At 45.8% G+C, this 12,586-nt stretch overlaps 1 protein-coding gene across 1 annotated transcript in view; it reads left to right on the top strand.

The window, feature by feature from the left end:
- Positions 1 to 12,586, top strand: part of LOC310797138 (histone-lysine N-methyltransferase 2C-like) — a 103,871-nt gene that overhangs the window by 50,989 nt on the left and 40,296 nt on the right. The window contains exons 13-17 of the mRNA XM_083659450.1: positions 214 to 974; positions 3,987 to 4,109; positions 8,398 to 8,514; positions 9,534 to 9,638; positions 11,274 to 11,378. Of these exons, the coding sequence (XP_083515576.1) occupies positions 214 to 974; positions 3,987 to 4,109; positions 8,398 to 8,514; positions 9,534 to 9,638; positions 11,274 to 11,378 (1,211 nt within the window). The remainder of the gene's footprint in view (positions 1 to 213; positions 975 to 3,986; positions 4,110 to 8,397; positions 8,515 to 9,533; positions 9,639 to 11,273; positions 11,379 to 12,586) is intronic.

Below are 12,586 nucleotides of genomic sequence, written 5' to 3'. Positions count from 1 at the left end.
ATGTTTTTCAATCAACTTCACGAAAGTTTCATGTGAAGAATATGCGATGCCAGAGTGTGACTAGTGACTAGTGACTAGTGACGCGAGAAATGATATTTCTAGTCCTATTGTAGCGGTGCTGCTATTATCTAGCTATTATCATCTGCTGATGATCATGAAGTACAGATATCCATATGTGTGTTGTTATTGATACCCCTCCGTTTCCTCTTACAGAAATCAAACCAGCAGCGAGGACCCCTGTAACCCAGCGTCCATCTACAGAGAGTCCTGCATCTCCAGGGTCTAGCAGCCAGGAGTCTGAGTCTTTCCCATCTCAAGTTTCTATGGAGGTACAACAGGCACAGGATACTTCATCATTACCCACCAAGCCAGCAAAGGCAGAGGCCTGCTCTGAGAAGGGCACGGTCCAACCCAGCACAAAGGATTTTAAGGCCATCATCTCACCCACCAAAGAACCACCAAGTACTGCATTGAAAGCTGTCAAGGACGAACCGATGGAGGTCCCGACGTCCCAGCCTTCGGGTGGGGATGAAGTTGGAGCTGTTGCCCTGGAAACTGCTCCGAGAGAACCGAGCACGGAGAGGAAGGAGGGAAATATTATTCACAGGCACCTGGAAGAGGCTGCGGAGTCTTCGGCATCTACTGCCACATCGGAGGAGATGGACACTACCCCGGAGAGCAAGCCTAACCTCTCGCTCCTCTGTCCGTCCTCGGAGGAGAAGCCTCACAAGGCCACCCTAGACAGACTGGCTGAGATGGTTGTCTCTCCTTCCCACTCCTCCTCCCCTCTGGCACGAGGGGCATCTCCCAGAGAAGCGCCCCAGGCCCACACCCTGACGCCCCTGGGCGACCACAACAGCCCGGTGCCCACCACCACCACCACCACCCTCATACCACTCACCCCTAAGATCGGCATGGGAAAGCCAGCTATCTCCAAGAGGAAGTTCTCCCCTGGGAGGCCACGAGCGAAGCAGGTAGGGATCACATCTAAGGGATGTAACAGTATACTGTTATAACCCATTGATACCTGATGCAGCATTTGTGTGTGTGTATATCCCTTTAAGACCGCGAACCGCGTGGTTCGCGGTCTTAAAGGGATACGCACACAAATGAGGGATATACACGCAAATGCTGCATCAGGTATCAATGGGTTAAGGTATAGCAATAAAGCAACCACGGTTTTCAACCGTAAGCCGCCTTTTCCCTGTAATACCGTGTCCACGGTATGTTGTGCACGGCGCCACACGCCAGCACAATGAAGGGTTACCTCTCCACAGCTCCGCTCGTGAGGCTACGCACACACGTTTCCAGTGTTTTTCCCCCTATATGCACCTAGCGCTGCTGAAATATGACCGCTGCTGCAGAGTTTTCTTTTTCTTTTATTTATTTATTTTTTATTTTTAAGAGAGGAGAGGAGTGGAGCTGAGAGGATATAGGTGGAGAGGAGAAGACTCCGTCTTATCTCTTTAGAAAATGTGATATTATTTTTACGGATGCTTCGCATCCAGGTCGATTCACACACCTGTGAGTAAAAAAAAGCATATAAGCGAAATGCTTTAGCTTAGCTGATAATGTCAGCAGCACAACACATAGGTGGAGGCGCGCCGCGCGGGACTAGGGAAGATGGCTGCTTCTTGCCTTATTCACCGTCTCAGTCTAAATGACAAACCCCCCCGGAGAAGAACAGGCTAATATTTGGTGATCACATGTAGTGAACTGTTATTATGTGACATTATGGGTTAGTGTGGTGGTCCTGTGGGCCCTGCTCATATGGGTTAGTGTGGTGGTCCTGTGGGCCCTGCTCATATGGGTTAGTGTGGTGGTCCTGTGGGCCCTGCTCTTGGAAGGTGGGTTCAGTTCTCTCTGGTGCTGTTTGGGTCATCTGAAGAATCTCGCAGGGTCTTTAGGATTATGCTTCAGTCATGATGTTGCTCGCGGTAGACGAGGAAATACAGTGGGGAGAGAGAGAGAGAGAGCATGCTGAGTGAAGCTCGCTCTCCCGCTCTCCCCTCCCCCCTCTGCTGCACACGTTTGTGTTCCACATGACTAGTTAGTCGCAGTGTTCATGTAGACCGCCGGTCCACGTGGGGAATTATTACCCCTGAGGAAATATATTTCTTTGGCGTAAAAAAGAGCTGTTAGAGAGTCCTCACCAGTCCTCACCATACCCTCATCTCAGTGGCATTCCCCCGTATCATCAATCACTACTCTGTTCATTCCACACGACGTCCACACTGCCAAAGATACGCTACCTTCTAGTCCTGTCGAGGAGGAGGAACTTTCACTATAATATACAAATGACAGTGGCCCATTCCCATTATCAAGTCCTTGTTATCTCTCCTCCATATTACTCCAAGAATTGTAGCACTGGGTCACTTTGACCTCTCAAGGAAAGAAAGAAAGCATACAAAAACCTTTTAATATCTTCATTCCAGTGCCCCAGTCTCCTTTACAACGCTCTTCACGAGTTAGAATAGAGTCTCATAGAGACTGTATGTAGGCTATCTCAGACAAATAAGAAAGGGAATTGAATCAGACCCATGGCTATAATATATTATGAATGATGCTGGTGAGGGTAGACTAATTTACTTTGCAAAAAAGTGTTTTTTCTTCTTCCCCAGATATATCCTCCCCCATTGCTTAAATCAACATTAACGAGGCTCAAACTAATTTGTTAGACTAGGCCTGGGGAACTGTTGTGCCACAAATTTAAATGTGGCTCCCTTTTTTTTAGCGGCTCGCGCGCTCGTCTCTGCTACAGTCATGTGCTGCTGCTGCTGCTGCTGCTGACGCAACCGCCCCTTGTGTTGTCAACACGCCAGACAGACACACGGTTGCCATGGCGAGAGGTTGCAGCGCCTCTCTGCGTCCTGCTGCTGCCACGGACGGCGCTGCTGCTGCCGCCGTGTGTGTGAAGTGCAACTAACACAATCGTGCTGCTCTCTGGATTCCTGCCTGTGCACAAAATAATAACGTGGGGTCGAAAAAACATGCCCGTTCAACTCATGTATGTATGTGCATGGAACAGACGAAAGGATTGGCTTTAACATTCCAACAGAACGCTATTCTTCGTATAGAGAGGGAAAGTGACCGCCGCCTACTTCCTGCTTCAGCACTGTACCAGAGATTTTCATCCGCCGTTTATTTTCCCATAGGCATTTCGTAAAATGCTTGTAAAAATAGTTTTACACGTTCAAACCAAACGGTTCAGCTATATTTAGAAACAGGAGAGACCGCATAACATTTCAATTCGGACCAAAACGTAAAAGAATTGCGGATCTAAAGAAAATATTCTTTCAATGTTTTTTTTTTTTTTTTTTTTTTCAGAGTGAAATGTTCTATGGTCTCTCCCGATTCTAAATATATCTGAACCGTTTGGCTTGACGAAGTAAAACTATTTTCATAAGCATTTTATGAAATGTCTATGGGAAAATAAATGGCGGATGAAAATCTCTGGTACAGTGCTGAAGCAGGAAGTAGGCGGTCACTTTTTCTCTCTATGAGAATGATACTCTCGCTCTCTCAGCTCCTCTTATAGACGACGGCTGTGTTTTGAATCACTTGGTAAATGGCTACATCTCAAACTCACTGCATCTCTCTAACACATCCTTCTTTATATGTTCTGTTCCTTCGCTGGCTTTGTTTTTAAGTTGCTGCATTTTGTCGTCCTTCCTCCCTCTCTCTCTCTCTCTCTCTCTCTCTCACTCCCTCTCTCCCTCTCTCTCTCTCTCTCTCTCCCTCTCTCTCTCCCTCTCTCTCTCTCTCTCTCTCTCTCTCACTCCCTCTCTCCCTCTCTCTCTCTCTCTCTCTCTCTCCCTCTCTCTCTCTCTCTCTCTCTCTCTCCTCTCTCTCTCTCTCTCTCTCTCTCTCTCTCTCACTCCCTCTCTCTCTCTCCCTCTCTCTCTCTCTCTCTCCCTCCCTCTCTCTCTCTCTCTCTCTCTCTCTCTCACTCTCTCAACCCGCCCCTCCCCTCCTCCTTACCTTAGGGCGCATGGAGCCCCCATAGCAGTGTGAGCTCGCCCTTGTCCTGGTCGCCAGACCAGCCAGAGGGGTGGGACGTCCCAAAGACCAGGCAGTCCTCTGGCAGCCCCGGCTGGAGCATCCGAGTGGTAAATACCATGGCTCACCACCAGAGACACCAGGGGCAGCAGGCAGCAGCTGCTGGCTGTCAGCACAGCACTCTGTTTACTCTAGGCCCTCCTCGTGACGCACGCGCACACACTAGCCAGAGTGCTGCTCCTCAACGTCTCTGTCATACGTGCTGCTCGCCTGCACATTACTACCAGCTTACTACCAAAAGGGGAGATTCAGAGAGAGAGCCGTGGATAAACACAGTGGTGACTTCACAGTTAGATGAACGATATAAGGATGGATAAATAGACAAGGGGACTGTGCTGCCTGACTTTGCTGCTGAACGATGAGAAAAGGGGTCTATGGTGTAATAATGCATCCCGCAGAGTATAACACGTAACGAGCTAATCATTAACGCTGATGAATGAACGTGTCCTGTGTCTCTGTGTGCTCGTTTGCAGCCAGGCGCTGTTGTGCTGCCTTGTCCTCACCTCTTGTTTTTTGACTAAGTGTTTCTTGGCGTGACTCAATTTGATTTTCCTCTGAGTGAGCGGGGGTGGGGGGGGGGGGGGGGCGGGGGGGGGTTGGGATTTTGAGGGTAAAAAACAGGCACTCGGTGAAATGTCTGTGGCAATCTGTTGCCATGGTGACGTTTTCGGTCACAATCGCGGGCATAGCCGGGTGAGGCTTAATTGGCACACTGTGGCAGGGGTCAGCCGCAGGTTAACCACCATCGTTCTGTGTGTCAATCAAGAGGAACTCAGGCTGGGAGGGGGCGGGTAGGATTTTTGGACTAGGGCCAAATGTGGGGCTTTTGGGGGCAGGTGGGGGGATGGGGGGCGCGGGGAGGTTCTTGGAAGGGTAGACTTCAGTTAGACGTCACGATTAAGCAGAGGCCTTTCACGGGAAATGCACAGTTGAGCTCAGATCAGTTGAACTCAGTTCAGCTTTTATCAGCAGAGAACCCTGTCACTTGTCTTGCTTTAATGTCAGAAGGCTGACAGAATGCGTACCTCTCAAATTACAGTCATCACCAAGACCTATCGAGATGTCAAGAAAGGGATGGTGGGATCATTTTTGTTTTCTCCTGGTTGTTGAGACTCTACATACTCCTCGGTTAACAGGGGTTAGTTTGACCCAGTGGTTCGGCGGTTAGCGCTGCTGCCTCACAGCAAGAAGGTCCCCGGGTTCGAACCCCCGGTCCATCCTAGGTCCTTTCTGCATGTTCTCCCCGTGTGTTCATGTGGGTTTCCATCCGGGGCTTGCTCTGGTTTCTTCACATCAAAGACATGTATGTTAGGGTTAATATAATACTCTCCTACCATCCTAGTAACATCTAGGCTTGTGGACTGGACCCCAGGAAGAACAGCTGCTGCAGTGATGTAGCTAATGGTGATCCTGATAAACCTAAACTTAGTTTAGCATGAAATAAGAAGTATTTTAAGTCCCACTTGCAGTTTAGCGTTTTCAGTTGGTTTGCTTCTCAAAGCCATGGCAATGGCAACATGTCCCTTTTTGTTTTTCTTTTTAACCCATTGATACCAACCTGATGCAGCATTTGTGTGTGTATCCCTTTAAGACGCGGTTCGCGGTCTTAACACTTTGAGTGCCACGGCCCTTGGGCAAAAGGTTGCTTGCTGTGCCACATAGGCCGCAATGCATTTTAAAACAGTCATATAATTTCTTTAATAATTACTATGTAAACACTGAACACGCACAAATAACGATGAGACTCTCTTCTATCACCTGCAAAAAAAGTTTATTGATCCCATTTTCCGTTCTTTAGTTATGAGCCGGAGAAGATAGCTTGATTGAACGAAAAACAGACCTTTTTTTCTACGAGCTGAGATAATGAGCCTTTTGTGAAATTAAACATTTCAAGCACATCACTGACTCTGAAGCTAATTTTCTGATGTAGTCACACCTCAAAAATAATTTCCTTCAATAAAACAGTGAAGGACAGGGAATTTTGTTTGGAAGAATAATATTTTTAGCTGCAACCACCAGCGCTGGCCCCTGCGTGCGCTGCTGGTTGCAGCTTCTTGCTTCTGCTGGTGGGCATCGGATATTCTGGCTTGCGTTTGCCAACCCTGTCCTGCTGTCTGGGTCTGTCTGGGCAGTGTTGTGTGCTGCTCTGCGTGCCCCACCTCCCCCCTCCTCCTCCCCCCCCCCCCCCCCCCGTTGTGGGAGGAGTGTCTCTCTGCTCTGCTTGGCTCTGCTGTTTGCTGTGCGTGTGCTCAGCACTGAAAAAGTCCGCTAGATCCAGCTTTTTTACAGCCGCGTGTACCAGCTCTCATGCTTCCAGTTGAGAATAATAACAAATCCACGGCTGATCATGCGAATGGGCTGTTGCAGCGCACACGGAGGTGCTCAATTGTGATAGCAGATTGGCTGCTGCAGGGGCACAGCTAAACGTTATGCTTCAATGAAGCAGCTGCATACGGACGGATGCGATGCGATTTCCTTTTCCCCAACGACATGGGGACTTCTTCTGTGTGTTTTACTCCACGTTCTCTCATCTGGAGAGCGCTGTCGCCACCTAAGGGTTCTGTAAAATAGGTTAGACACATTCAATAGCTCTCATATTGTAAGAGGCGATGTAAGAAGCTGAGATGGACACCCCCCCGTCAAAAAAACAATTTCGAGTTATTGACGCCATTTGGCGTCGCTGGCACTCTACGGTAAATTTCTAATGACGCCATATGGCGTCGCTGGCACTCAATGTGTTAAAGGGATACACACACAAATGAGGGATATACACGCAAATGCTGCATCAGGTATCAATGGGTTAAACACGTGAATCACTTAATTATCATGCAGGCTTTGCAGCGGCGGCTCACTTCCACACAAACAGCGCCACAGGCGAGTGACGTTACCTTTTGTAGAAACACTGCTAGATGAGCTCTGCTGTTCCTGTTGTGTTGTGCAGCCTTTATCTCCCTCGTGAGGAGGGAGACCAGGCTAACAGACCCACAGTGGGTGTGCTGAACGCTCCCCCATGGCAAACTTTGAAATGAAGCTGACTTCGTCTGTCTGGTTAGCAAAGCCCAATGACTCAGCGTGTGCAAGTGTGCATCGGGGAGAGAGGGAGAGAATTGCAAAGAGAGGAGCTTGTGTCTGGACGTTTGCCTATTTAAGATGGGGATAGCGTTTGTTGTCCAATGTCCACACCTGTGTGCATAGGTGCCTACACCATTAGGCAAGTGACACTGTAGGCAGATAGATGCCTGTCCACCTGGACACTGTAGGCAGATAGATGCCTGTGCACCTGGAAATTACTCGACTTTTCACCCCTTTTTAAAGTCAAAATTAATAAAAATGTGAATATTTAATCTTCAATCACTCAATCTTTTCAATTTAATATTTAATTAAAGACTAAATATCTGCTCTGTCCGCATAGTTCCATTTGGATTGCTGCACCCCCCTTTCCAGCCCAAGTGGTATATTCCAACCTGCGCTAAAAATAGCCTGCAGTATGTACTGTACCTCAGATGATGGGATGATGCGATCGTGAACGGGAGTGACGACAACATGAAACAACAGCTAGCATTGCATGTGTGGGCAAAGAGAGAGTTGGAAGGCAAAAAGTGATGTGAATTATATTTATCTAGCTCGCTAACAACTTTTTTTTTTATAAGGGTAACCAAGGTTGCCTATCGTTCCATGTGTTCTTGGTGCCAAAGTTCTCTGTCTTTCTATCTGACACTGTGTTTAACATTTGGCAAGCTATCTATCTAGCAAAGCTAAAGTGAGACGATTTCAACAGCCTCCTGTTAGCAGTGTCAGCACAACAGGTAGTATTCCAAAGCAAAAGCATAGTGTTGTGTTAGACTGAGAATATGAAAGAAGTGATGATATTCAAAATTAATTAATGTTTTTTTTATCTTTAAAAAAAAAAAAGATTTTTCCATTAATAATGTTTTCATGTAACTGGCTTATTTGTCATTTTGTGCAGTATCGCCTGTGAATTATGTTAATAAAAAAAGAGACAGCTGTCCTGTGTTTATAGCATCTGTTTATTAAATGATTTGGGTTCTTTAACGTAGCATTGAGAATCAAGCATCACAGTACAGAAATGCTGTGTAAAAATGGCAGGAAATAATAGTGTATAAAAAAATAGACTAAGTAAGTCACCCATGCGTGTGTGTCCCTACAGCGTGTGGGTGGTACTGCGTCTGAGGTGTGCGTGTGTGTCCCTACAGCGTGTGGGGTGGGTCTCAGCGTCTGAGGTGTGCGTGTGTGTCCCTACAGCGTGTGGGTGGTACTGCGTCTGAGGTGTGCGTGTGTGTGTAAATCTTGTCTCTTGGTTGTGTGCTGCCTCCACAGGGTCGAGGCTCGGGCTTCCCAGGCCGGAGGAGACCCCGCGGGGCAGGGCTGTCAGGGAGAGGGGGGCGCGGCAGGGCCAGGGGCAAGAACGGAGCCAGTCCCAACATCTACCCCGGGGTATGTGTGTCACTAACTCTACATCACACATCTTACACACGTCCTCACCAAACACCATGCTAACTGATATGCAAAGCAGTGTTTGTTTTCCCCTCCAGCTAACGTCTTGGACCGATGTGTTGTGAGCAGTAATTATGTTAATGATAGATTCAGCTGTTTGCTGGTTTTGTTTTATGATGCACATACCTGAGCGCTAGTTCCTAGATATTTCCAATGGATGACTCAGCATTTATGAATGACAAATAGTGATGACTAATTATAGCTAATTCACTATAGTACTGTATGTGTAACATGCTAAAGGTCCTATCACTATTCACTACATGGTTTTTGTTTATTCACCTTATGTTCAGACGCGGGGGTGGGTCAAATTCTTCCGGGTCGTGTTAACACTTCCGGCGGTCACGGCGCCAAATATGAAAGAACGTCATGAAGAAGAGAGTTGTTTTTGTAGCAGGGGGTAAAATAAAGAACGTAGCCTACTACTTTGAGCTTGGTACACAGCAAGCAAGCGAGTATCCACTGTTAGCCAGGTCAGATAATGTTATCGTCGACAATGACGAGCACTTTCTTGTAAAACATACCTGGACTCCAACAAAGAAAGCTTCAGATAGTTTTCTCTCCTCCGAGCGCTCGAGCCACTTACGTCTATAAGACATTAACGTAATTCCCTGGAATGCGAGACTTAACGAGCCAGTTACATGGCGTTGCATTCTTAGACATTGCCGTTTGCTTTTATTTGGTATGTTACATACAATTGGCTAAATTATTACCGTAGTTAATTCAGAGTTAGATGATATTGGAGCAGCCAGCCATTTTATTTAAAAAAAAAATAGCCGGAAGTCGTCACACGACCACGCGACCGGGTCAAATGGGCGTGGCTACATAAGGTGAATAGTGAAAGACCCAAGGAGGTGTATTAAGTACAGTATTGTTTTGGAAGCCATAATATGTTTCTGTATATGGCATCACATAACTCTGTTTGTATTTTCCTTGTCTTCTCCCCCCTAATTAATATGTAGCTCACCACAATGGAAACACCATACACAGTCAAGGAGGAGGAGGAGAATGCCATGCATAACACAGTGGTTATATTCTCCAGCAATGACTGTTTCACATTGAAACAGGTATGTGTCGTTTGTTTTGATTGTTTATTTTTTACAATATTATCAGTATCCGATATTTCAGAATGCCAAATAAAAAGTATAAATCATCCATAAAACGTTGCCACTCATACAATCGATGAAGCATTTAAAAGTCTGATTGCAGAGGGAATAAACCATTTAGAATGACCGTTAGCTTTGCAAGCAGGCAACAGAGAAAATTCACCTGCAAGAAGATGTCCAGAAGAAGCTAAAATACTCGCTCCTTTCTGGAGGCTTTGTTGGTTGCAGAAAGAGTTGAGGTCTCTTTGTTTCACACCAATGATCTTAGAACAGACTTTAACAATACTGTTCAGACTGTTTCTGTCCTTACCAGTAAGGCTGTTCAGACTGTTTCTGTTCTTAACAGTAAGGCTGTTCAGACTGTTTCTGTTCTTAACAGTAAGGCTGTTCAGACTGTTTCTGTCCTTACCAGTAAGGCTGTTCAGACTGTTTCTGTTCTTAACAGTAAGGCTGTTCAGACTGTTTCTGTTCTTAACAGTAAGGCTGTTCAGACTGTTTCTGTTCTTAACAGTAAGGCTGTTCAGACTGTTTCTGTCTTTAACAGTAAGGCTGTTCAGACTGTTTCTGTCCTTACCAGTAAGGCTGTTCAGACTGTTTCTGTTCTTAACAGTAAGGCTGTTCAGCCTGTTTCTGTTCTTAACAGTAAGGCTGAGTAAAACTCAAGAGCCTCTCAATAAAGAATAAAGTCTCTCAATAGAGTTTGGTGAATTCTTTGTTGCCCCCGCTTTACAATGGCCTCAGGGTTCACTTCAAACTTAAGATGATCGTCAAGAAAAGTACCCAATTTTTGTATGATGTGACCATTTCCACCTTTTCATTGTGTATGGTGCTCTCCTGGGCTGCATCTCTGTCACGTCTAAAATCAATTATCAGTTCCTTGGTTTTAGGCACATTTAAGTCTCATCACACCAGGAAATAAAATCAGAGAGAGCATTCCCGTGGTCTGATTCTGAACCATGGAGAAGGGACAGCAGCACAGGGTCATCAGAAAATTAGTAAATGAGTTATGCTCAAACGGATAACACAAAAAGTTAAAAATATTGTCCTCCTTAGTACAGTATGCAGTAACAGCAGCTGATCCAAATTTGATCCAAATTCGTTTGGGCTCTCCTGTAAAATCCACTATAACGCACCTAGGCCCCTTTGGCTTCAGACCTTTGAATTATGTACATCTGTATTGGAGGATCGAGGAGAAATACACTAATGTCTTATTTAGGCAGCAGGTTTGAGCTCAGGAAAGGATTGTGTTCCCTTCAGACCTTCACACAGCAGGTAACCACATAGATGAATGATTGCTATGTACAGTGCTGCCAGTGACATTGAAGTCATATGCTAAGCCTATGTGATTGGCTGCTGACAAGTCATCATAGTGGTACATTTTTCCATCATGGCAAACTGGAAATGACGTCAGCCAACTTGTGTTTTTTGTTTTTTTCTCGACACAGAAAATCAATGGCCTTTCATAATAAGTTGAAGTAGAAACATCAGAATAGGAGAAATAGGATTTGTGTGGGCTTGATGTTTAGAATTTCAGAGCGTCTCGGGTGAACTGTCTCAATGAGACGGGGTGTCTCATGATGTCCTCCTTCCTCTCAGGACATGTGTGTGGTGTGTGGGAGCTTTGGTCTGGGTGCAGAGGGCCGTCTTCTGGCCTGCTGTCAGTGTGGCCAGTGCTACCATCCCTTCTGCGTTGGTATAAAGGTAAGCTCCTTCTTACCTTTCTCGCATCTTGTGTTCAAGAGGACGAGGAAACATTTGATCATGTGACTCTAGGTCATTTGCATGTCACCTCAGACAAGACAGGACACTGCTTTCAAGTCTGAAATGTACCTATAGATTTGCTAAAAAGATGAACAACATTTCGCCGTTTCGCCAACTAGGGTGCTACTAGATGATGTCGCTAGTTTGACTGTACTGTACAGTAAAATACAGTAAGTGGAGTACAGGCTAGTTAAGTGTTGGTAGTAAAGATTTTGAATTGTAACAGGCTCACAGCATGCTGTATGCTGTTGTGTTTCTGACTTGGATTGTGGTTGTTTTGATTCATCAAAACGTTCAAAATCCTTACTACTGTTCTGTACTGTCAACCTAGTGACATCATCAAGCAGCTTACTACTGTTCTGTACAGTCAACCTAGTGACATCATCAAGCAGCTTACTACTGTTCTGTACTGTCAACCTAGTGACATCATCAAGCAGCTTACTACTGTTCTGTCCAGTCAACCTAGTGACATCATCAAGCAGCTTACTACTGTTCTGTACTGTCAACCTAGTGACATCATCAAGCAGCTTACTACTGTTCTGTCCAGTCAACCTAGTGACATCATCAAGCAGCTTACTACTGTTCTGTACAGTCAACCTAGTGACATCATCAAGCATCTTACTACTGTTCTGTACTGTCAACCTAGTGACATCATCAAGCAGCTTACTACTGTTCTGTACTGTCAACCTAGTGACATCATCAAGCAGCTTACTACTGTTCTGTACTGTCAACCTAGTGACATCATCAAGCAGCTTACTACTGTTCTGTACTGTCAACCTAGTGACATCATCAAGCAGCTTACTACTGTTCTGTACTGTCAACCTAGTGACATCATCAAGCAGCTTACTACTGTTCTGTACTGTCAACCTAGTGACATCATCAAGCAGCTTACTACTGTTCTGTACTGTCAACCTAGTGACATCATCAAGCAGCTTACTACTGTTCTGTACTGTCAACCTAGTGACATCATCAAGCAGCTTACTACTGTTCTGTACTGTCAACCTAGTGACATCATCAAGCAGCTTACTACTGTTCTGTACTGTCAACCTAGTGACATCATCAAGCAGCTTACTACTGTTCTGTACTGTCAACCTAGTGACATCATCAAGCAGCTTACTACTGTTCTGTCCAGTCAACCTAGTGACATC

This window comes from Poromitra crassiceps (genome assembly GCF_964638095.1).
Source record: "Poromitra crassiceps genome assembly, chromosome: 23".
NCBI lineage: Eukaryota > Metazoa > Chordata > Actinopteri > Beryciformes > Melamphaidae > Poromitra > Poromitra crassiceps.
The sequence above is the reverse complement of the archived record's forward strand: the minus strand, read 5'-3'. Positions and strand labels throughout refer to the sequence as shown.